This window comes from Callospermophilus lateralis, chromosome 8, assembly GCF_048772815.1.
Source record: "Callospermophilus lateralis isolate mCalLat2 chromosome 8, mCalLat2.hap1, whole genome shotgun sequence".
NCBI classification, from domain to species: domain Eukaryota; kingdom Metazoa; phylum Chordata; class Mammalia; order Rodentia; family Sciuridae; genus Callospermophilus; species Callospermophilus lateralis.
In genome coordinates this window covers 41,254,503-41,281,036 of record NC_135312.1, presented here as the reverse complement: position 1 = coordinate 41,281,036, position 26,534 = coordinate 41,254,503, and the positions used below count along the sequence as shown (strand labels likewise).

The following is a 26,534-nucleotide window of genomic DNA, read 5'->3' as shown; positions in this document are numbered from 1 at the left end:
CAAAAGGCTGGGGATGTGGCTCAATGGGTTCAATCCCCCACACGGAAAAGTGGAGACTCTTTAATAGTCAAACATATCCTAAAGATTTCACTATTCCAGAATTTTCCTGCCTACCTGTTCATCAAAAATCTGTTAGACTTCCACTTATTCCTTAGAAGACTCCTCCTTTTTAAAAACTTCTTTATTTACCAGGAGCCTGTGATTGCTTGCCTGCCTGCCTGCCTTCCTTCCCTCCTTCCTTCCTTCCTTCCTTCCTTCCTTCCTTCCTTCTTTTATTAGCAAAATAAAATTCTCACTTTCCAATTTCTAGAAACAGTTTTTCCCACCTGTTCCCTGAAATTAAAACCATTGGGATTTTGGTATTTGTATATATTATACAAAATATTAGGACATTTTGAACATAAATTACATAGAAGTTTTAATGGATAGTCTTTTCATGTTAATAATGAATTCCTCACATTTTATACAGTGTGCAAAAAAAAAAATTGTGGATTTGTCCTGATTTGTGTCTGCTTTTTAGGAATTTAGCTGCAATGTAATTGATAATAAAGTTGAAAGCACATTAACTTTGCTTTCTTTATTTAATTCACTGATTTATTCAAAGGCCAGTTATAGAGAATTTATGTTTTCGATATGGACCTGTTGTAAAAGAGCTTACTATGAGGGAATAAGAGAGACAACTGGCGTGATAAAATGCCATTATAGTTTGAGGAAATAGATTGTGCTCCCTATTTCTGTTAGATAATTTTTCATCCGTGGTATGTTCAAATACACTCTACTGTCACATATATCTAAAAATAACAAAAATATGTCATCAATAATTTCTAAATGGGATCAGCAGACTATAGAACATTGACTGTTACATTAAATCCTACTGCAACTAACTCTATTTGTTAAAGGATCCTCTAAAAGCATCAAAGGGAATCCCCTAAAAGCGTCAAAGAGGTGGCATGATTGTAAGAAATTATGACATAAAAAAATCAAAGGGAAAGTGTGGAAACTCGTAGACTTTTAGAGTTTATAGGAGACCAAAATAAGCTACTCTAAAATGTGACACAAGAGACTAGACTATACCAAATGCAACCAAACAATTAAAAAATTATCTTTAAAAATCTTTTAGACAGTTGATTGTAATCAAGATATCAGACTGAGCCAGGGTCTCATTGGAAGGCACAACAGGGGAAGAATCTACTTCCAAGTTCACTTACAAGGTAGTAGGTAAAATTTAGCTCTTCGAGGCTGTTTGGCTGAACACTTTACTTCCTAACTTATTCTTGGTCATATTTTCTTGCTACATGATTCTCTCCATAGGACACCTCACAATGTGGCAGCTTGCTTCATCCAATCCAGCTAGAAAGTCACTGTGCCTCTCTGGCTGAAAGATTTCTTTGATTATTTGGAGAAACAGCAGACACAGAAAAAGCTCTGAAAACAGAGAAGTTATCCTTTTGTAGGGAAGTTTACATTCACAAAGGAAGTCTCCGTAAGGAAAGCTGTCTACTTTGTTCCAGGAAGAGAGGAATGATTCTGTATCACCACAGGGGAGTCTCATCAGTGGAGAGGGTACCAACTTGGATCTGCATGATAGACTCTTTGTTTAGCATGCTTTTTGTGGTCACCTTCCCATAACTTGCCTTATTCCTTTGTTTCAGCTGAAGAAGTTACATGCGCCACCTCATTTTCCCTTATATGTCCCATGTGTACGTGGGGTATACATGTTAACTAACTTCTGTTTGCTTTTCTCTTGTTAATTTGGTCTTTTATTACAGGAGTCTGTCCTGTTTAAGAACTCAGAGTATGGAGAGAATTTTTTTTTCCTGCCCTACAACCTCCCTACTTGAAGGCATTAACAGTTTGTATTATGGTCATAGGTATAATCACAGGGTGAGGGGTAGCCAAAGACTATGGGTCACCAAAGGATGGAATTAATAGCAGGGTAAACTAGAACTCATGCCTAGGGGAATTCAGGGAAGGTTGTGTTGATGCTCAGTGGACAAGGATATAACTTGTCCTCAAGAAGTTTTGGCCCAAGACAGTTTTCACATGGCTTTGCAATCTGAGGTTCATTGTTGGGTGGTCCAGCAAATCTCAAACTGTGAATTTGATATAAATTACTTACATTCTGTAGTGCTCCTGAATGCCTGGAAGAAATAAATTTTTTAAATAAATAAATTTAAATTTACCATCAATAAATTTTCTTTTTTTTTTTTAAAGAAAGAGTGAGAGAGAGAGGGAGAGAGAGAGAGAATTTTTTTAATATTTATTTTTTAGTACTTGGTGGACACAACATCTTTGTTTGTATGTGGTGCTGAGGATCGAAACCGGGCCGCACGCATGCCAGGCGAGCGCGCTGCCACTTGAGCCACATCCCCAGCCCATCAATAAATTTTCAAGGATAGAAAGCAGAAATTAGTCAAAAGTAACCAAGCACATAAGGAAAAACAGGAACAATAACCATGAACCAACAAAAACAGACCTGTAGATGCTTGAGGTATTAGAATGGTCGAAACCGGTTAGAAAACAATGCTTCTTCTTTCTTTCTTTTTTTTTTTAATATTTTTTTTAGTTGTAGATGGACATAATACCTTCATTTTTATTTATTTATTTTTATGTGGTGCTGAGGATCGAATCCAGTGCCTCACACATGTGAGGCAAGCGTTCTGCCACTGAGTCACAATCCCAGCCCGTGCTTATTGTTTTAAAAAATAAATAAAGACTTGTTTCAAAATATCTGCTGTAGCTGGGCATGGTGGCACATGCCTACAATCCTGGTGGCTTGGGAGGCTAAGTCAGGAGGATCACAAGTTCAAAGTCAGCCTCAGCAACAAAGAGGCCCTAAGCAACTCAGTGAGACCCTGTAAATAAAAATATATATATAAAAAGGAGCTGGGGATGTGGCTCGGTGGTTAAGTACCATTGGATTTAATCCCTTGTCCCAAAATAATAATAATAATAATAATAATAATACTTGAAATAGAAAACTATAAAAAGTCACCTTGAGATTTTGATAAAGACATTTCCATGTAGTAACTTCACACTCTGGAAGGAAATTAAGAAAACAATTCTACTTACAATAGCATCAAAAATAGTAAATTTCTTACGAATAAACTTAACCAAGAAGGCCAGAGACTTCTATATAGAAAACTCTAAAACATTGCTCAAAGAAATTAAAGAAGGCATAAATAAGTGAAAATATATTCCCAAGTCTGTGAAGTAGAAGGCTTACTATTGTTGAAAAGTCTATGCTACCTACAGAATCTATAGATTCAATGCAATCCCTGTCAAATTTCACCTACTTTTTTTTTTTGCATTAATAGAAAAACCTGCCTTAAAATTTATATGGTATCACAAGGGACCCCAGTAGTAAAAAAAAAGTCTTGAAAAAGAAAAAGGTTGGAAGACCCTGAAATGAATAATGGCAATGGTTGCACCATAGTGTGGGTGTACTTAACACCACTGAACTGTACATTTAAAAATGGTTAAAATGATGAACTTTATGTTATATACATTTTACCACAAAATATTTGATGAAGACCCTAGTATAAAGTTCTAAAAACTAAAACCACAACAAATGAAATAAAAAAATATAAGTGAATGGGTTTTTCAGACCAGAAGAACAGAAATTAAAAAAAAAATAACAGAGGTCAAGGCATATTTGAAGAAATAATTTCTGTGAATTTTCCAGGAATGTTAAAAGATACTATCCTACAGCTTTAAAAATCCAGTGAACCCATGTAACCAAATGCAAATAAATATACACCTCCATGCATCATGTCAAAACTGCAGAAAACTGGAGACAAAAAATTCAACCAGACAATTAAAAGGTTATCTTTAAAAATATTTTAGACAATTGATTGTAATCAAGGTATCAGACTGAGCCAGGGCCTCATTCGAAGTTCACTTACATGGTAGTAAGTAGAATTTAGCTCTTTGAGGTTGTTTGGCTGAAAACTTTACTTCCTAATTTATTCTTGGCCATGTTTTCTTGTTACATGATTCTCTCCATAAGACACCTCACAATATAGCCGTTGGCTTCATCCAATCCAGCCAGCAAGTTACTGTGAAGATTGTAGCTATCATCTTACAGAATGTAATCACACAAATTACATTCCTTTACCTTTACTACATTCATTTGTTAGAAGCAAGCCACTGCTCCACCCATAATTAAGGAGATCATTCAAAGCCATTCTAGACTTTGGATGCCATGGTCTTCACTCATGTATAAAATTCTCTCCTGAAAATGTCAGAGGATATGGATAGAAGGCTAGAGAGACAATAGCTTACATATGATAGGCAACTTCTGGAAAAAAAAATTGCAGATAAAATCTCAGTGAAAATAAGGATACTGGGAAATAAGGCTAACTCTCATAGAAAGCAATGATGGTTAGATAGAAACTAAATTGTAGAAAGACCCCTAGCTTTTTCTAAGATTTAACCCATGAGTGAGAGTCCCATAAAGCTATATAGCTGAAAATAGAAGTAGGTTCAATTGAAGGTCTTGAACGCTTATATAGAAAAGATAACCTAATTATATTGGTGCATGATTTGAATTAATTTTGCCCACTGAAATTATCGGTGAATTTTCTATGGATCATAAGTTCACTTCTTAACATTTGATATGTGTCCTAAATTGATATTTTTGAAAAGATTAGGATTTATTCAAGTTAGAAAGAAGAAGACACCTCTCACAAGGTGAGAGGGAACCTGACAGCAGGTTGTCCTTAAAGTGATATTTTTATTAAAATTTTCAGTGTAGCACTGAGGCTAGAAGACGTATCTTGTTCATCAAAGTATGTAATCCATTAGTGCCAAGAAGTGGGAAGAAGTAGCCCACTTCAATAAATTCTTCAAAACTCTCTGTGGAGTTCATGAATAACTGCATACTTGCAAGTGCAATTCATCTTTACAAACAATTCAACTTTACAAACACATGTTAAAATGAATGACTATGTCAACAGATTTTCTTTTCTCTTATGTAGGACCCAAATGAAGATACGGAATGGAATGAAATTCTGAGAGATTTTGGTATTCTTCCTCCAAAAGAGGAACCAAAAGATGAAATTGAAGAAATGGTTTTACGTTTACAGAAAGAGGCGATGGGTATGGATATGAAGGGAATAATACAATGAAGGTGGTGATAATATATTTCATGAACATAGAAGAGAGGCACTAGAAATAACTTAATATAAACCCCCACCCAGGCTTTCAAAATTAAGATACTGACACCTAAAATGGCTAATTCACATGGAAATCATATGCTGGTTAATAACAGTGCTGAAGCATGTTATTATATAACTTAATGAGATTTTACCCCACCATATCTCTTTACTTTGTGATTACCTTCTATCCTAATAATTCATATAGCATATATTATTTGTCAAGAATTCCAGGTACTTGTGGGAGAGTCTAAGTTTATGGGGTCTAACTAATTTTTCACATCTATTTTTTACATGTAACCTATCAGTGCTGTGAACTTTGAGGATGTAAAAAAAAAACCCTTTAATGTAATTTCCACAAGGTGTAAACTATTTTGTGGCTGTTTCAGTTGTATTTAAAGGTATTCTTGATCTTCATTTACCAAAGATATTGTTTTTTTCTAGATATTGACTGAAAATTAAAAATATTTTCAAACAACTTGATTATCTACCATTTATGTTGTTTTAGTGAAACCATATGAAAAGATGTCTCTTGCACAGTTGAAAGAAGCTGAAGATGAATTTGATGAAGAAGATATGAAAGCTATCGAAGTATATAGGTACAGTAATTCATTTTGGTTACTTATGTATCTTTAAATGAAGAAGAATTATAAGAGCAAAACTAAGAATTTTTGTCTTAATGTAATAAAATTAATTTTTAATTGTGGTGGCACATGCCTGTAATCCCAGCAGCTTGGGAGGCTGAGACAGGAGGATCCCAAGTTCAAAGTAAGCCTCAGCAATGGTGAGGCACTAAGCCATTCAGTGAGATCCTATCTCTAAATAAAAAAAATAAATAAAATAAAATAAAAACACAAAATAAGGCTGGAGATGTGGCTCAGTGGTTGAGTGCCCTGAGTTCAATCCCCAGCAACCCACTCACCCAAATTTTAAAACTCTTCATATAAGATGAAATTAGATCTTTTAAAAATTATTTTTTGCCTTTGCTGAAATAGAAAATTATCCAGTAACATAGAGTGAATTTTTATCAAGTTATCTATGAATAAAGCAGAAAATATCAATAAAAGACAAATAAAAGGGTAGTCATGATTTGCCTTACAGAGAGCCTTTGGTAGCTAATGAGACGACAGTTGGTAGATGGTCTCCACTTAGATAGCTTTAGAATGGAGGCTAGTTTCCAGAGGGACTAGCTACAACTTTTTTTTTTTTTTTTTTTTTTGCATTGGATATTGGGGAACTGAACCATTGTGCCACATCCCCAGACCTTTTTTGAATTTTATTTAGAGACAAGGTCTTGCTGAGTTGCTTAGGGCCTTGCTAAATTTCTGAGGCTGGCTTTGAACTCAAGATCCTCCTGCCTCAGGCTCACAAGCTGCTGGGAGTGTGCCACTGTGCCCCACCTAGAACTTTGTAAAAATTCATTTTGTCAATCTTTGCCTTTAATTGGAGATTAAACAGATTAATCTAAAATAATTTACATCTAAAGTAATTATTGATTAAGGAAGTTCTTACTTGAGCCATTTAACTATTGGTTTTCTATATTTCTTATGTATTTTTTATTTGTTTTGTTTTGTTGTTGTAGCTGTTTTCTGCTCTAGGGATGAAACCCAGGGCCTTGTGCATGCTAGGCAAGTGCTCTACCACAGAGCTATATCCCCAGTCCTCTTAAGTGCTTTTTGTTCTTCAATTCTTTCTTTACTACTTTGTTTCTACATCTAGCTGATTTTCATTTTATGTGCCATTTTAATTTCCTTTTTTTTTCTTTTCTTAGTGGTTATCTTGGTTTTTTTTTTGTTGTTGTTGTTTGTTTGTTTGTTTGTTGGTGCTGGGGATTGAAGCCAGGTCCCTGTGCATGTGCTCTATCCCCAGCCCTTCTTAGTGGTTATCTTAAGGATAGAAAATATCATCCTGTAATGACCTAGTTTAAATGATATCAATTTAAATCCAAAAGACTGCAAATACTTAGACCTTATACATCTCTATCTCTGTCCCTTTATATTGTTATTGTCATAGACTACATTGTTACATATTGTATATTCATTAACATAGATTCATAATTATTGCTTATGCATTTGCCTTTTATATCATATAGGGGGAAAGGAATTAAAACCCAAAAGTATAGTAATACTTAGTTTTGTATTTTTCTATTTAATTAAATTTACCAATGTTCTTTATCTTCTAAGGCTTTGAATTACTATCTAGAGACCTTTTATTTCAGTTGAAAGAACTCCTTTTGCATATTCTTTAGGACAGGTCTATTAGTAACAACTGCGTTGGCTCTTTTTATTTTAATCTAGGAATTTCTTAATTTCTCCTTTGTTCTCAAAGCATAGTATTTTTTCCAGATATAGAATTCTTAGTTGACAGTTTTTAGCACTTTAATTAGTCTCCAAACTTTCTAATGAGAAATTGGATGATAGTCTTATTAAGGATCTCTTATATGTAATGACTTACTTTTCTCTTGCTACTTGCAAGAATCTGACTTTGCCTTTTGACAGTTTGATTATGATGTCATGATGTGTGCTCTTTGAGTTTGTCCTGCTTGGACATCTTGGATTTCTAGTTCCTTGTCTTTACTCAAATTTGAAAAGTTTACAGGCATTATTTCTTCAACTATTTATTAAGTGCCCTTTTCTCTCTCTCTCCTCCTTTTGGGATTCCCACAATGTATGTGGTGGACTGCTTGACAGTATCCCATCGGCCTTTAGTCTTTGTTTACTTTTTTTTCATTATTGTTCTTCAGACTTAATAATTGCCATTTTCTTATCTTCAAGTTTGTCTTTTTTTTTTTTTTTTTTTTGCTTGCTCAAATCTAGGAAGCTCTCCAGTATATTGTTTTCATTTCAGTTTATTTTACTTTTTTGGTATGCTTTTCTCACACCACTTTTTTTGTTGTTGCTCTGGAGATTGAACCCATGGGCACTTTACCACTGAGTCACATCTCCATGTTTGTATTCTGAGATAGGATCTCACTAAGTTGCTGAGGGTCCCTCTAAGTTGCTAAAGTTGGCCTTGAACTTGTGATCCTTTTGCTTTGGCCTTCTCAACTGTTGGGATTATAGGTATGCACCACCATGTCAGGCTACTCACATTGCTTCTGACATGAAATGTATAGGATTTATTTTTCCCAGACTAACGAGTTCCAGATATCAACTGGGTATCTTGAAATTCAATTCAATTCTGACACTTAACAATCAGAGTGCAGACCCCACAATGAGAGATAATTTCATACCCACTAAGGTGTTATAATACAAAGAAGGCAGACAGTAACAGAAGTTGGTGAGGATGTGGAGAAATTAGAAGCCTTGACATTGCCAGTGAGAATGCAAAATTGTGCAGCCACTATGAAAAACATTCTGGAAAATCCTCAAAAGCTTAAACATAGAGCTATCCTATGATCCAGCAATTCCACTCCTAGGTGTATGCTCAAGAGAACTGAAAACACAAAACTCGTATAAGAATATTCCTAGCAATGTATTTCACAAGACAAAAAGTAGACATTACTGAGTATTCATGAACTGACAAAAACATAACCAAAAATGGTATATCTGAATAAGAAATATTACTTGGCCATAAAACAAAATGAAGTATCAGTATCTTCTATACCATGGGTGAACTTTGAAAGCATCATGTCAAGGGAAAGAAACCAGTTACAAAGGCCATATAAACAGAAAGCAGCTTCTTGGATGCCAGGTCTTGGAATGAGCAAAGAGGGAGTAACTGTAAATGGATACATAGTTTATTTTAGAATGATAAAAGTGTGTTTGGATTAAATGGTAGTGACCATTCCTCAACTTTTGGATCCATGTCCTATAGTTCCCTTAAGCAGTTGTTTTCCTGGCAATGACTGTGGTCTGGGCTTTTTTCATTAGGAGCTTCATCATCTAAGAATCTTTTATCTCCAACCATGTGAATCAGAGATTCAGTGTGAAAGATCAGAGGGACATTTTAGGGATGAGTTGTCGAAAAATGGATTGTCACTTTCATTCAGGTTCCATTGGGTATAATCTAGTTTCATGATCCTAATCTATTTGCAAAGGAAGCTGGCAAGTGTGATCTTCCTGTGAGCCCCAGAATAGGAAGCTATAATGATATTGTAGGTTCTAACCAGGCCTCAGGACAAGATAAAGAAATGTAAGATATAATATTCAAAAAAGAAGAGACAAATGCTATTGTATAGGTGATTAGCTGTAAAATAACAAGTGGATCAATTTAGAAGCTCTTAAAGCTTAAAATATGAAGAAAGATCTATATGTAGTCATGGACATATCTGCAGCATATTTTTTGTGGCAAATGCATTAATTTGGCTGCCTTGACATATGTTCCTCTTTCTCGTGGCGTGTGTTCCAGTACTGCAGAAGCTAAAAAAAAAAAAAAAAAGAAACTACATTTCTCAGTCTTTGATGCAACATGGATAATGATGTGATGTCCACATTCATTGGCTATTTGAAGTAAGAGCTAAATTAAGTGGGGGAAGAATTCGTAGCACACAAAGCTTTTGTTTAGCTGGTACTAATCTAGAATTTGCATCATGATTTTGGAACCATTATTCCGGCAGCAGTTTCTCATCCTCAGATTGTTGCTGGAGAGATGGGTTTCTAGAGACAATAGCTATTACTTCGACTTTCTGAGTCTCAGATTAATTTGACACTAGGGCCAATAATTGGAACAGCAGTTCCAGATTCCCCAGTGTCTGGATTGCAGCAAGGAGCCTTGGCAGACCAGTTTTGCAATGTTCTGAGAGTCATTCCTGGTTGCCCAGCCTAGAGCCTACTCCTTCTGTCTTTCCATTAGATTTTCAAAGCATATAATTCCCCAGATTAAGCTCCTTTCTGCTTAAAATAGCCAGAGGGCTTTCTGTTTATGCAACTGAATCCCAACTGATATGATTGTTAGGTGAAAAAATGCAGGCCATTGAACATGGTGACTTCCTGATGGCAAAACTAGCCCAGGTGTTTACCTTTCTCCCCAGCCCAATTCCAAAGAGAAAGAAAGGAGGAGGGGGTGGAGAAGAAGGTGAAACAGGGGACAAGGAAGAGAAGCAGTTGTGAATTGTTCCACTGAATAGGGCATGGTGCCATCCTTGGAACAGGAACATTTTGAAATTTCTGAATGATATTAAACCAGCTAGATCAAATTGAGGCAAGTTAGTGAGAGTGATACTAAATCTCCAGTCCCAAAATAGGAGGGTACCCAAAAGACTTTTGGAGTAAATCCAGGTTATATTACGTCAGCCAGTAGAAGGCAAATGGAAGGGCTTCGATGTGCACACTCTGAGAGGGCCTGGCCCTGCACTATTCGCCTCAGCACTCCCATTTAGCCTTTATTTTGCTTGGATCAGTTGTTATGTAAAGGGAGAGGTTTCACTTGACATATTTCTAATGTGTGAAAGGCAGAGTGCTTTAAAATGTACCCAGGATTTTGTCTTTATGGCTGCCTTGAAAGGATAGTTTGTCATTCACAGTTCCCAAGAGGAGGGATCATGCCATGCCACATAGGACCACATGGGAAAGTACCTGAATTGGTCAGGAGTCAGAAGGAGACTTCAATGTGGTTTCTGCAGGTTCAGGACTGGCTAGTTTGAATGGTTTTGGTAGGCTCTGGGCTGTAGGGTTATCTCTAGTTGTCTGGTCCCAGGGCAGGGGCCATGGCTCAGCCTGATAAAGAAGGTGATTGAGCTATGTACTCTGGACTGGCTGGTTTGCACTTGAAGAACTACTCTCTGGAGGTGTTTCTCTTTCTTGGAGTTAGCCAGACATTCTCTAGAAGATAGGCAAGGCTCCAGATGCCAGCACATCATTAACACAGAAAATGAGAAAATACAGTTAACACATAGAAAAGTGGAGCGAGAGGAAGTAAATACCCCCAGCAAACCTAAGAGGCATAGAATCAGTAAATGTTAAGAAATTTTTCTGGTGCAGTGGTACCCGTTTGAAATTCCAACAGCTCTAGAGGCTCAGGCGGGAGAATCACAAATCCAAGACCAGCCTTAGCAACTTACCAAGTTCCTGTCTTAAAATAAAATAAAAAGGGCTGGGAATGTAGCTCCGTGGTAGAATCCCTCTGGATATGATCCCCAGTATCACCACCAAATAAAAAAGAAATTTGGAAATGTCAGAAACCACTGGGTTTATTTCATAAATCCAAGCGTTCACCATCAAAGCATTAATCATCAAAGTATGAAAAATTTGAGATGATTGTTTAACAAAGTTTTATAATGTTCTCTATGAAAGAACAAATACATAAAATTTATTGAATTCTCACTGGGTGCCAGACACTATGCTAATAAATTTGCATGTGTTATATCATGTAATTTCCAGCAATTCCACAAGAATGGGTATTACCATTATTCCCATGTACAGTTAGGGAAACTGAAGTTTAGAAAGATTAAATAACTTGCCCAAGTTCATGCTACTATTTAAATACTGAAACTGGCATAAACCCAGTTTGATCTGACCTCTGAATCATTCTCCTCTACTCCTTCTCCTCTACTTCCTCTTTCCCTATAATAAATTTATGCTTAAAACTGATAATAAATATTCACAAAGGCTTTGGACTGGAAAGCAGCTTGGGATGTTACTTAAATGGGTTAATAACAGTACTTATGATAACACAAATTCCCATATAAGAAGAGAGATTGGCTTTATTAGATCATTAATGGTTATCCTATCACTTAAAGTATTTGCTGAAAAAAATACTAAAGTATTTGCTATGAACATACATTGTCCTAAATTATTACTGTGTATAAGAATGATTTTAAGAATATAACAATTTTCATGTGTAAGTTAACTTTATTTTTTTAATTAGAGAAAAGCGGTTACAGGAATGGAAAGCACTTAAGAAAAAACAAAAATTTGGTGAATTAAAAGAAATTTCTGGAAATCAATATGTGAATGAAGTTACAAATGCAGAAAAAGATGTATGGGTTATAATTCATCTATACAGATCAAGGTAATAGCATTTCAAAATGTGAATGGAATAATGATTTAATGTCTTTTCAAGACATTGCTCGTTTTAAGATTCTATAATGCATATAACCAAGAGTACATAGGAAAAGGAAAATGTGTATGTTTCACATAAATACATCTATGGAGTCTTTATAATCATGGGCTTCAAAGATTAAGCTTGGGTATTTTTAAATATTTTCATTTCTAATTTAAACAACTTGTTACAATTCTTCAGAGAAATAAACTCTCTTTGGTAGTTATTTAAAAAATAACTTTTTATTATGGAAATTTAAAAAGATACAGAAATAGAATGTTAAAATGAACAACCTAAATACAACAATGAATATTGTACCTTTTTATATCATTGTGTAATTTGCTTATGCAGAACCAGTTCAAAGTAAATTGCACACAGCGTTGTGATTTTCCTAAATTCTTCAGCATGTGTCTTCAAAACATAAGGGTGTCTAGAGGAAGAAAATTCCTGTTTCCTCTATCTTAGATTTACTGGCAGGGGCCTGCAAATTAAACTGAGGAAGGACAGATTGACAAGAGAAAAAAAAAAAAACTATTAAGGGGAGAGAACTCAGTGAGGAGTTACTCAAAGTGATGTTGAGAACTGAAGTTTATATAGTATCTTAACAAAAGAACAAGTTTTAGAAAAGTATCAAGACAAAGGAAAGGGACTTTGATCTTCTAGGGGTGGTATATGTTGTGGGAGACAATTATTTGGGGAAAACTAATGGGAAAGAAGGACTTATTATAGTAAGATTTGCTGTACTGATGGCTCTGGTGCTACTCTGGGCTGATAAAAGCTGGGTTGTCTTCAACGATTGAGAGTCATCCTGCCCTTGATCAAGAGAGTTTTCTTGTATGTTTCTTCTTAGTTACATTCAGATCAAAATAATCCTTATGCAAGGCATATTGGGGATGGCATTCTGTGTGCTCCCTCAAGAGCATTCTTCTAGATAACCACAATACCTAAACCTTATTCATGTTTTTTTCCAACTGACTGCAAAATATCTTTAATAAACACATACAAGGAGCCAATTAAAGATCATGCAGTACATACAGATATTTCATGTCTCTTAAGTCCCTCTTAAATAGAACAATTCTATTGTATTTCCCCATTTCCCTGATAGTTAATTTTAAAACGCCCAGTTGTATTGATTATAACTTAAATATCCCTAGGCCTCACCAACCTCATATAGTTAAAAACCGGGAGAGTAGATGTTTCCCTGTTTCTCTCATTGAAACCATTCCAGAGACCATGACAGTTGCTCTTACTGTCTTCATCTCAATCTTTGATTAATTTCATCTCTCTTCAGGTTCTTAGAGAAATCTTTGCAAATAATAGCCCTGAGATTACAAAGTTATCATATTTTGATAGGATAACATGCCCATAAAAGAAAACATTATTATTATTATTATTATTTTTTGTGTGTGTGTGTGTGTGTGTGGTGGTGGTGTACTGGAGATTAAACCTAGGGCCTCTTTCATGCTAGGCAGGCATGCTTGAAGGCCACATTGAAGAGTCTAGAACTTATCCTGAAGGCAGTGAGGAACCATTGCCATATTTTCAATGTGGGGAGATGGAAGAATCTCAAATTTACACAATAAGATTTGAGATTTAGGGTAATCTGACATAGCTTAGATTTAAAAATGAGGGGAGTAGCCCAAAGGCCAAAGAAAGGAGAAGACAGACTTAAAATAAGGATGTAGAATCAATATGATTGGATTCCTGATTAGACCTTGTAGAAAAAAGGGCAGGCCTGAGTGCCAAACTAATAAAATATTGGAGAAAAATCAGATTTTTTTTTTTTTGAGTGGAAAGGAGATGAAATTCATTGGCTGTTGATATCAAGATGGTTAGGAGTTCAGTGGATGTATCTGGAATGAGAAAAGAGCCCAGGATATAATCATAAGACACATCTACATTTGAGGCAAAGACAGAAGAAGAAAGTCAGATATTAGCAGGAACCTAAGAAAAGCGAATCATAGAAGTATATCTATAGTGTTTATTCTCTATGCCATGTATTTTTTACTTATGCCAAAAGAAAAGAGTGTTTCAAGAAGGGAGATGAACAAAACATAGAAACAGATGGTTTTATGTTTGTTTGTTTCAATCTGGATTGTGACTAGAAGGAAAGAGTGGTTTCTAGAAAGAAACAAAGAGTAGAAAGGAAGTTTTTAAAAAACTGAAATTTATTGACTTGATATGTGTATGTAAAATTAGAAAAGTGTCTTTGGAGAAGGAAAGATGAGAAAACAGAAGAGGGAAGCCAAATAACCCACAGAGGGACAGTACTATAGGAAATGGAAGGGGCATGCACTATAAAGCAAAGGTGATGGAACTAGCCCAGAACAATTTGGTAAAGCTGGAAGAGAGGGAACTAATTGAAGAATGGGTGTAACAGGAGTGAAGTGATTGAGCAGGAAAAATTGAAAGTTTGGGTCATTCTTTCAATCAGTCTTGAATTGCTAATGAGAAATGAAATAACTCTGGATGATGGGGAGCAGGATGTGGTGTGGAGTGGGACTCCAGGAAGACTAAGGTTGGAGTGTTGTTAAGGTCCAGAAAGTCAAGAATTTCTTGTCTGAAACAAGGAACTTTGGAAGTGATAATCTCATTACATGAAGATAAACGCAATATGGTGACAAGAGTTAGGATATCTTTACTTCACTCAGAACTGCCAAAGATTTTGTTGTTGTTGTTTGTTTGTTTTGTTTTTCATGTGTCCTACCAACTGAGAACTGGCACTAAGTTGAATGTAGTTTGCCCAACTCAGGCATCAGACTCCCATGGTAGCTACTGCATGGCCAGGGTATGGTAATGTTTCCAGTGGAAACCAGAGGACTCTCCATTCCATTCATCTGTGCTAGGTCACAGTAGAGGAAGATGAGGATATTCTTTTCTGTTAAAAGAAAAACTAAGGAAACATTCTTTTTGTCACAAAGATACTTCCTTATTTTATTAGGCTGAAGTGAGTAGTCTGTTTTAAAATATATTGTGTGTGCTGTTTCTCTTTTTTAGCATCCCAATGTGTTTATTGGTGAACCAGCATCTTAGTCTTCTAGCAAGAAAGTTTCCAGAAACTAAATTTGTTAAAGCCATCGTGAATAGCTGTATTCAACACTACCATGACAATTGCTTACCAACAATTTTTGTTTATAAAAGTGGTCAGATAGAAGGCAAATTCATTGGAATCGTAGAATGTGGAGGGATAAATCTCAAACTAGAAGGTAATGATGTTATTTTAAAAATTTGTTTATAAAAATTACAGGTGAAAACTTCCATAGATGAACAAGTATCATGGAAGTTTATTTCCTTAAAACATAAAAGTTATTTTCCCCTTGTTTCTAGTTCCTTCTTGAATGTCTCCCGATTCATTTTCCTATAATAATACTCTTATCATAACACTGTTTTTGCTTAAAATCCTTAATGGTTTCCTGTCTAAAATTTAGAATCTTCCCCTTTAGCATCTAAGCCTACCTCTCCAGTCACATTTCTCAGTGCTGCCCAGCTGTACCCTAGCTGCTCTTCAGCCACAACCCCAGACAGCACCTCACTCACTCATGCTATCTCACTTGGTTATATGCTCTTTCCTTTTATCTAAAATTCCCCATCCTTCTTTATTCTTCCTCTCTAAGCGCACAGATCTCCTCATTTCCGTACTCTGTTATGTAACCCTGGACTAATAACTCGTCTTTCACTTCTCTATTCATTTTCTATAGTGTATATTCTCTATGCCATGTATTTTTTTAATCCTGATTTTTGCTGATTTATTCCAAGTCTCATCTCCCTAACAAGTGCAGGGACCACATCTCCAATTATTTTATCATAATACACACCACAGGACTTTATATTTTTATCTTATTTAATGATTTTTATTTCCTAAGGCCATCCTTTTGTTTCATTCATTATTTTTAGAACTGTCTTAACATATATTGTAGAACTAAACATCATCTTATTTCATCCTCATGTTAAAGCCACCTTGAAAGACTGCTTTTAACATTTATTCTTTGACTCTGTCAATCTCCTAAAACTAATTTTGGCTATATTAAGACCACAGTAGCTATTATGAATTGAGCTGCTATAAACATTGACATGGCTGCATTTACCATAGAATGCTAATTTTAAGTCCTTTGGGTATAAACCAAGAAGTGGGATAGCAGGGTCGAATGGTAGTTCCATTCCAAGTTTTCTGAGAAACCTCCATACCGCTTTCCATAGTGGTTGTACCTATTTTCAGTCCCACCAGCAATGTATGAGTGTACCTTCCCCCCCACATCCTTGACATTTATTGTTGTCTATATTCTTAATGATTGCCATTCTGACAGGAGTGAGATGAAATCTTAGTGTAGTGTTGATTTGCATTTCTCTAATTGCCAGAGATGTTGAAGACTTTTTCATATATTTATTGATCGATTGTATTTCTTCTTCTGTGAAGTGTCTGTTCTGTTCCCTAGCCTATTTATTGACTGGGTTATTTGGTTTTTTTGGTGTTAAGTTTTTTGAGTTCTTTATGTATCCCACAGATTAATGCTTTATTGTAGGTGCATGTGGTAAAGATTTTTCTCCCAATCTGTCGGCTCTCTCCTCACGTTATTGATTGTTTCCTTTGCTGAGAAGAAACTTTTTAATTTGAATCCATCCCATTTATTGATCCTTGATTTTACTTGTTGCACTTAGAGATCTTATTGAGGAAGTCAGAACCTAGACCGACATGGTAAAAATTTGGGCTTACTTTTTCTTCTATTAGGCACAGGGTCTCTCTCTGTCCTAGTGCCTAAGTCTTTGATCCACTTTTAGTGTTTTTGTTCAAGGTGAGAGAGAGAGAGGTTTAATTTCATTTTACTACATATGAATTTCCAGTTTTGCCAGCACCATTTGATGAATAGGCTATCTTTTCTCCAGTGAAAGTTTTGGACACCTTTGTCTAGAATGAAATAACCATATCTATGTGGGTTTGTCTCTGTGTCCTCTAACCATTGGTCTACATGTCTATTTTGGTGCCAATACCATGCTGGTTTTGTTACTATAGCTCTGTAGTATAATTTAAGGCCTGGTATTATGGTGCCTCTTGCTTCACATGTCTTGCTAAGAATTGCTTTGGCTATTCTGGGTCTCTTATTTTTCCAAATAAATGTCATGAGTACTTTTCTGTTTCTATGAAGAATGTCATTGGGATTTTAACAGGAATTGCATTAAATCTGTATAATGCTTTTGGTAGTATGGTCATTTTGACAATATTAATTCTACTTATGCAGGAGCATGGGAGATTTCCATCTTCTGAGGTTTTCTTCAATTTCCTTTTTAGTGTTCTGTAGTTTTCATTGTAGGTCTTTCACCTCTTTTGTTAGATTGATTCTCAGATGTTTTATTTTACTTGAGGCTCTTGTGAATGGGATAGTTTTCCTAATGTCTCTTTCAGTGGATTCATCGCTGATGTATAGGAATGTGTTTGATTTATAGGTGTTGATTTTATATCCTGGTAATTTGCTGAATTCATTTATTAGTTCTAGAAGTTTTCTGGTGGGTTTTTTTTTTTTTTTGATCTTCTAGATATAGAATCATGTCATAGCAAATGGTGATAGTTTGAGTTCTTCTTTACCTATTTGTATTCCTTTAATTTCTTTCTTCTGTTTAATTGCTCTGGCTTGAGTTTCAAGAATGATGTTGAAGTGGTGAAAGAAGACATCCTTGCCTTATTCCAATTCTTAGAGAAAATGTTTTCAATTTTTCTCCATTTAGAATGATGTTGGCCTTGGGTTTAGCATATATAGCTTTTACAAAGTTGAGGTATCTTCCTAATATCCCTAGTTTTTCTAGTGTTTTGAACATGAAGGTGTGATACATTTTGTCAAATGCTTTTTCTGCATTTATTGAGATGATCATGTGATTCTTGTTTTTAAGTCTATTAATATGATGAATAATGTTTATTGATTTCCGTATGTCAAACCAACCCTGGGATGAATGCCACTTGATCATGGTACACTTTTTTATATGTTTTTGTGTGTGATTTGCCAGAAATTTATTGAGAATTTTTTTTTTTTGAGAGAGAATTTTTTCACAACATCTTTGTTTGTACGTGGTGCTGAGGATCGAACCCGGGCCGCACGCATGCCAGGCGAGCGCACTACCGCTTGAGCCACATCCCCAGCCCTCATCAGGGATATTGGTCTGAAGTTTTCTTTCCTTGATGTGTCTTTTGTCTGGTTTTGGTATCAGGGTGACATTAGCTTCATGGAATGAGTTTGGAAGGATTCCCTCCTTTTCCATATTTATGGAATATTTTGGGTAGTATTATTATTAATTATTCTTTGAAGTCTTGTAGAATTTGGCTGAGAATCCATCTGGTCCTGGGCTTTTCTTGGTTGGTAGGCTTTTGATGGTATCTTCTATTACACTACTTGTAATTTATCTGCTTAAGTTGTATATGACTTCATTCAGTTTGGGTAGATCATATATCTCCAGAAATTTGTTGATGTCGTCTATATTTTCTGTTTTACTGGAATATAAGTTTTCAAAATAGTTTCTAATTATCTTCTATATTTCAGACATGTCCTTTGTGACATTTCCTTCTTCATCATGTATTTTAGTAATTTGAATTTTCTATCTTTCTCTCTTCATTAGCATGGACAGGGTTTTATCTATTTTATTCATTTTTTCAAAGAACCAACTTTTTGTTTTGTTGGAATTTTCAGTTATTTTTTCAATTGTTTCTTTTGTTTTGATTTCATTACTTTCAGCTCTGATTTTAGTTATTTCCTGTTTTCTATTGTTGATTTGTTCTTTTTCTAGGGCTTTCAGATATAGTGTTAGGTCATTTATTTGTTGACTTTTTATTCTTTTAATGAATGCACTCAGTACAATAAAGTTTCCTGTTAGTACTGCCTTCATAGTGTCCCAGAAATTTTGATATGTTGTATCAGTGTTCTCATTTACCTCTGAGATTTTTTTTCATCCTTGATTTCTTCTACCATCCATTCAATAGGGTATTATTTAGTCTCCATTTATTAGAGTATCTTCTAGTTTTTACTTTATCATTGATTTCTAATTTCATTCAATTGTGATCTGATAGAATGCAAGGTTTTAAGGTATTTTCTCTGTTTTTTTTTTAACTAAGAGTTGCTTTGGGCATAAGATATGGTCTATTTTAGAGAAGGAGCCATGTGCTGCTGAGAAGAAAGTGTATTTGCTTGTTGATGGATAAAATATTCTATATATGTCTGTTAAGTTTAAATTATTGATTGTATTGTTTAGTTCTATAGTTTCTTTATTGAGTTTTTGTTTGGAAGATCTGTCCAGTGGTGAGAGAGGTGTGTCACCCAGTATTATTCTGTTGTGGTCTGTTTGATTCTTAAAATTGAGAAGGATTTGTTTGATGTTTGTAGATGCTCCATTGTTTGGGGCATAAATATTTGTAATCGTAATGTCTTGCTGTTATATACCTCCCTTTAAGAAGTAAGAAATGTCCTTCTTTGTCTCTTCTGGTTAACTTTGGCTTGAAGTCTATTTTATCTGAGATGAGGATGGAAACCACTGCTTGTTGATGCAATCCATATGCATGATATGGTGTTTTTTTTTTTCCATCCTTTCACCTTCAGCCTTCAAATGTCTTTGCCCATGAGGTGAGTCTCTCAAAGGCCACATATTGTTGGGTCTTTCTTTTTAATCCAATCTGCCAGCCTATGTCTTTTGATTGATGACTTTAGGCCGTTAACATTAAAGGTTATTATTGAGATATGATTTGTATTCCCTGTCATTTTGACTTATTTCTGGTTTTTAATTTGACTTAGTTTCTCATATGGTTCAATGTCCCTTTAGTGTGGGTCCTCCCTTTGCTGGTTTTCACTTTTTTTTTTCAGTTCATCCCCATGGAATATTTTGTTGAGAATATTCTGTAGTGTAGGCTTTTTAGTTGTGAATTCTTTTACTTTTTGTTTATCATGGAAGGTTTTAATTTCATTTTCAAATCTAAAACTTAATTTTGCTGTATATAAAATTCTTGGTTGACATCCATTTTGTTTCAGAGCTTGAAATATATTATTCCAGAACCTCCTAGCTTTGAGGGTCTGGGTTGAGAAATCCATTGAGATTTAGACTGATTTTCCCCTGAATGTAATTTGATTTTTTTCTCTCATGGCTTTAAGATTTTATATTTATTCTGTATGTTATTCATTCTCATTATAATGTGTCTTGGTGTGGGTCTGCTGTAATTTTCTACATTGGGGTCCTGTAAGCCTCTTGTATTTGATTTTCCACTCCATTCTTTAGGTTTGGGGGATTTTCTGCTATTATATCATTGAAAATATTGTGCATTCCTTTGGTTTGTATCTCTGCTCCTTCATCTATTCTGATAACTCTTAAATTTAGTCTTTTCATGTTATCCCATAATTCTTGGATGTTCTGTTCATGGTTTCTTATCATCTCTTCATGGTCATCTCTATTTCAAGATTATATATTTTGTCTTCATTGTGTGAGGTTCTGTCTTCCAAGTAGTCTAGTCTTTGGTGATGCTTTCCATTAAATTTATAATTTGGTTTATTGATTCCTTCGTTTTGAGGATTTCTGCTTTTTTTTTTTCACAATCTCTAACTCCTTATTGAAGTGGTCTTTCACTGCCTGTATTTTTCTTAGATTTCTCTCCTTATACTATCCTTTAATTCACAGATAAGTTTAACTATATACATTCTGAACTCCTTCTTGGACATTTCTTCAACTGTGATATCTGTGGCTTCTATCATTGGAGCATCTAAGTTTGTTTGGGGCATTTTATTCCCTTGTTTTTTTCATGTTGTTTGCATGTTTTCCCATCTAGCAGTAGAGATCTAAAGCAGCACAAATTCTACCCTGTAGACCTATAGTGTCCCTGAAGGATTCCAGCACCTCACCTTTAATGGTGAGACCAATATCAACAGCACCCAGTATAAGCAATATATAGCCTTAAACCGAATAGCTCTCACTTAGTCATCTATTGCTTTCTTGCCTTAAGCCAAAATGATGAGTTCAATAGCTATCTATAGTATAAAGAGAAAATTTGCTAAAATGATTTCTATTTCAAATGGTGGGCGAGAGAACAGAAGTAGCACGGTATGCAATGTTTGCAAGGGAGGAAGAAAAAGCTAGAAGCAAAGATTCATAGGAAGTGGAAGAGGAGCTAACACAGATTGGCTGTTGGTTGGGGAAAAGCTGGAAAGAGAAACCAAGAAAACAGAAAAATGATAGGAAGAATATAAACAAAGGGAAAAAATTAAAGATATATGAATGGTGTTTTGCATTTTTATTCTGTTTTTATATCTTTAATTAAATAAAAATGCAAAACACCATTCATATATCATTGTCCTCAATACATTGATGCATGAAAAATACCCTGATCCAAATATGGTAAAGAAAATAGAAAAATAAAATAAAATAAATCTCGCTGGAAAGTTAAACTATCTCTGTCAGAATTCAAAAGTTTCTCAGCCTCTCTCTAATAGCTCTTTGGATTACCAGGCCCAGACCTGCCCTCACAGACCCAGTCACTACCCTATCTGGGCTTCAGATTCCTCAGGCTTGGTCACAGTGTAGTTCCAAGATCTAAATGCTGCTCCTACTTGCAGAAAGACCACCAGGGATACACTCATGCAAAGGAGAAAACCTGAGATGCACAGGAAGACAGGGGCCACTAGCACTCCCAGCAGGAAGACCTCAGGTGCCTCCAAACCCGCAGGCACCCCCACACTGGACCTGCAGGTCCTGGCAGAGTCCCCAGACAGGTGCTGTTGTGGTGGTATGCCTCCTAGCATCCTGGCCCCAGGCCCTGGTCAGTGCCCCAAGATGGTTGCAGCCATGTGCAACCAAACCAAAGTTTTCCCCGCAGCAGTCCTCTAAGAGGTGGTAGCAGTAGTAGTGGTGATGGTTGGTGGCAGCAGGCGGTGGGTCAGCAGCAGTGGTATTGCAACAGTGTCTGCAGTGGCGGTTGCACCTGTGGCTGTGTGGGCAGCATCACCCAGGCGATCTGGTGGGAGGGGAAGGCCGCAGCAGCATGAATGGGGGGCAGCGGTGTCTACAGTGGCAGCAGTGAGTGGCTGCAGTCATGTGGGCAGCAGCACCCAGAAAGAAGACCTCCAGGCTTTGGCAGTAGCAGTGTAGGTGGCAGTGGACTGGAAAAGAGACTTCTGGGTGTCAGCAGCAGTGACCTTAGAAGGTAGCATCGGAGGTAGTGCTGAAGTGCCCAGAGAAAAGAACTCTGACATGGCAGCAGTGGTGTCTGCGGCAGCCTTAAAGCCATTTTTAAGGGCTCTGCCTTCATCATCTAGTATATTGTGAATAATGCTGTTCTGAACATGAGTGTACTAATATCCATTGGAGTCCCTTTCTTCATTCTTCTGGTTATATACCCAAAAGTGGAATTTCCAGATCATATATAACTGCCACACTCTTTTCTATAGTGGCTACACCATTTTACGCTACCAAACAGTGCACAGGGGGTTCAATTTCTCCACATCCTTGCCAACACTTTGTTCGTTGTTTTGATAATAGTCATCCAAATGGGTGTGAAGTGTTTTAATGTTTCCTATATCTTTTTTGGGGGGGTGGTACTGGGGCTTGAACTCAGGGGCACTAGACCACTGAGCCACATCCCCAGCCCTATTTTGTATTTTATTAGAGACAGGGTCTCACTGAGTTGCTTAGTGCCTCACTAAATTGCTGAAGCTAGCTTTGAACTCATGATCCTCCTGCCTCTGCCTCCCGTGCCACTGGGATTATAGGTATGTGCCACCTTTGCCTGGGCTCCTGTACCATTTTTAACAGCTTAAAAATGCTTGGGTTAGTTTCTGAAGTTTCCTCTATGCTCTACTTGTCTTTTTATCTATCCCTAGATTAATATAGCACTGTGTAATTACTGTAGCTTTATAATAATCTAATTATCTCTAGGAATACTTTGAGAATTTCATATAATTTAGAATTAGTCAAATTCAGTGAAAAATACTGTGGAATATTTATTAAAATCATTTATAGATTGTTAGAGAGGTGACATTCTATTAACAGTGAGTGTGGTCATTCATGAATGAGATATGTTTTGTGATTCAGATTTTGACATTGCTGGTCATCCCTATTGTTTTTGCTTTTCTATTTTTTCTAAGTATTATCTTCATCATGTTTGGTTTTCCTCAGGTTTACTTCATTGTTCTTTTCATCATAGCTTTTCAGTTTGAATTTTTAGACTTATTTATTTTCAGCCATTTTAAAAGTAAACATTTTAACCATATTTTCTCCCTTTAAGTAAAATATAACTTTGCTGTATCCAATGTGTATTCTGATATTGTAACACTTTCACTATAATACAGTTTTAAATATATACTCTTTGCACATTAATATTACTAGTCAATTTTTATTTTCTATAGATCAGAAATTCTTCTTTTCATTTTTCCAAGATTTCCATCCAAGTCTAATGATGTTTTTTTTTTTTTTTTTTTTTTTTTTTTTTTTTTTTTTTTATTGTAGAACTTGAATGGAAGCTAGCAGAAGTTGGAGCAATACAGACTGAGTTAGAAGAAAACCCCAAGAAAGTCATTGAAGATATGATGGTATCTTCAATTAGAAACACTTCTATTTATGACAGTGATAGTTCCAACAGTGATAATGATACCAAATAGAAATATTTAATAAATTGCTTTAAAGTATATGTATACCAAATGCTTTATTTACTCCTGCCTTTATAATGAGAGGTTAGAGAATGTATATATTTATTTTCATTTTTTTGTTAGAACTATAGCTTATATGTCACTTCAAAAATTTTCTGGTATTTTAGAATATTCATTCTTTCTGACAAATAAGAATTTCTACTAACCCCTTGGTATTTTTCCATGGGTTATTCTTTTTATGACCCCTGTTGGAAAAAAAAAAACCCAAAGATTACAAATTCTTGTGTTGCCTATTCACTTCAAAAGCGACCTATGAACAAATTAAGAAATTTCATTTAGCTGGGTGTGATGACGCAGGCCTGTAATCCCAGTGGCTCGGGAGGCTGAGGCAGGAGGATCATGAGTTCAAAGCCAGCCTCAGCAACAGTAAGATACTAAGCAACTCAGTGAGACCCTGTCTCTAAAAAAAATACAAAAAATAGGGATGGATGTGGCTCAGTGGTTGAGTGCCCCTGAGTTCAATCCAGGTCAAGAAAGAAAGAAATTTCATTTAGGTCAGTCAACATATTTTTAAATCTATTATTTATGGGCCCTGGGTAACGATTCTTAAATTTATAATTATATGCCTTTTCTATGAAATCTCTTACCTATTTAAAAAATAAACCACTGAATAGGATAATGCAATTTAAGTCCTCTGAATGTATGTAAAAAACATCCCCACTTATTATTGCTTTGAATAGTTCTGCTATTAAGTTAGAAAATTACTAAGATTCTCGCTAATAATTAAACTTAGAGCAGTACTATGACATGTAAGTTTCTAAATCCTGAGATGGGAAGGTGAGAAGAATGTATTGTGGGACTAATCTGTGTTTTAATAGTAATCACAGAAGAAAACATCATAAGTAAATAGTATTAGGACATGGAAGAAGACCAGCACAATGTCTTATCTTGGTGTAATAATGAATATCACTTCCAAAATATCACTCACAAACTTATTATGTTTGTGAGAGAATGTAGACTACCAAAACTACTTTTTAAAAAAAAATAAATTGTAGTTGGACCCAATATCTTTGTTTTATTTATTTATTTTTATGTGGTGCTGAGGATTGAACCCAGGGCCTTGCACCCGCTAAGTGAGTGCTCTATTGCTGAGCCACAACCATAGCCCCTAGACTACCAAAATTTCTTAAAACTGATGGATAAATTCATATTCATGATAAAACAGTGGTAGAAATGAAAGGAAGAGGCATATTATGATAAAGTTACATTGTAATTCTAATGCCACCTAATACATATAAATATGAACATTGTATTCTTTTCCAGTTGAAACAGGTGCAAAATGTCTCCCTAAATGTAATAAAATTCTTTAAGTTAAAATTAACAGGAAAGCTGAAATAAAAAGTGCATATTTCCCTCTTAACTAAGATCCACCAAGCAGAAATTTTTATCCACAAGGTTTTAAAGACCTTAACATTTGTAAAAATCTTAAAATTATAGGATGTCAGGACTGGTTGCTATTCCAGCCCTGCTCTTCTGCCATATGCACATGTACATTCTTCTAGCAAGGATTCATGCCTACCAACATAGCTTACTGCTACTTCCATACACTTCTTCATTGACACATTCTCATTAAAGTAGGATATAAATATTTGTCAGGATGTGGGGAAAATAGATCTCCATTGTATTAAACAAATTTTTATTTGAATCAGTAGAGACTTAAGAGGTTTAAATGGCCAATAATATTCAACCATTTTTGACCTACAGAAGTGGGTATTTCATATTTTTCAGTCTAATATTTTTATCTATTCTTGCCAACTGCTCTACTGAAACTCCTGTCCAGACTTTATAGTGCCTTGTGTGTCAAGTGTGGTCCTAGCTAGAATGAGCCCAGGGAACTTGTTAGAAATGCACAATTTCTGGTCCTGTCTCCTAGAAACTTGAGTCAGAATCTTCATTTTAATGAGATCCCCAGGTGACTGGCATGTATGTTAAAATTTAAGAAGCACCAGGCAGAAAATCCCTTAAATTCAGTTTGAATATGTTCTTTAAGTCTTTGTGCACACTCTAGATTATTAAGTCCATTCAGTTTGAAAGTCCAATCTCGGTAATAAGCCAAACATTCTCTGGCTGAATTTATGACTCAAGGAACTCTGAAGATGAAAAGAATTTTTTTTTTTGTTGTTGTTATTTCTTCTGGTACCTGGGATGGAATGCCAGGTACTTAACCACTGAGCCAAACCCCCAGCCCTTTGTTTTATATATATGCTGTAGATGAACAGAATATCTTATTTACTTATTTTTTATTTTTTTATGTGATGCTGAGGATTGAACCCAATGCTTCATATGTGCCAGGCAAGAGTTCTACCACTGAGCTACAACCCCAGCCCCCTTTGTTATATTTTATGTAGAGACAGGTCTCCCTAAGTTGCTTAGGGCCTTGCTAAGTTGCTGGAGCTGGTTTTGAACTCATGATCCTCCTGCTTCAGTCTTCTGAGCAGCTGGGATCACAGGCATTTGCCACTACATCTGGCTAAGAACTGTTTTCAATCAGTTCTCTTTTCTTTCCCCCTCATGCTGAGAACTGGGAAGGAGAAAAAGGATAAATATACAATCCATATTGCAAATGCTCACTCTTCCATGAATTGTACATTGAGTTCTCCTAGAAACTGTGAGGCAGCCTCCGACTGTACTCCCTCACTCATCCTGGGAGATGGATCAAAATTGGCCCTGTCTCTTCTAATCTTTTTGCTTTCTCCCCCAAAGGTATACATAGCTTCTTGCTGCTGGAATTTCCTTT

General features: G+C 35.7%; 1 protein-coding gene across 1 annotated transcript; it reads left to right on the top strand.

Moving 5' to 3' along the window:
* The first annotated feature begins 4,973 nt into the window (after positions 1–4,973).
* Positions 4,974–23,749, top strand: Pdcl2 (phosducin like 2). The gene is given in 5 exon segments (XM_076865058.1): positions 4,974–5,100; positions 5,665–5,755; positions 11,964–12,107; positions 15,135–15,343; positions 23,598–23,749. Coding segments are annotated over 5 exon segments (723 nt in total).
* The last annotated feature ends 2,785 nt before the right edge of the window (positions 23,750–26,534 follow it).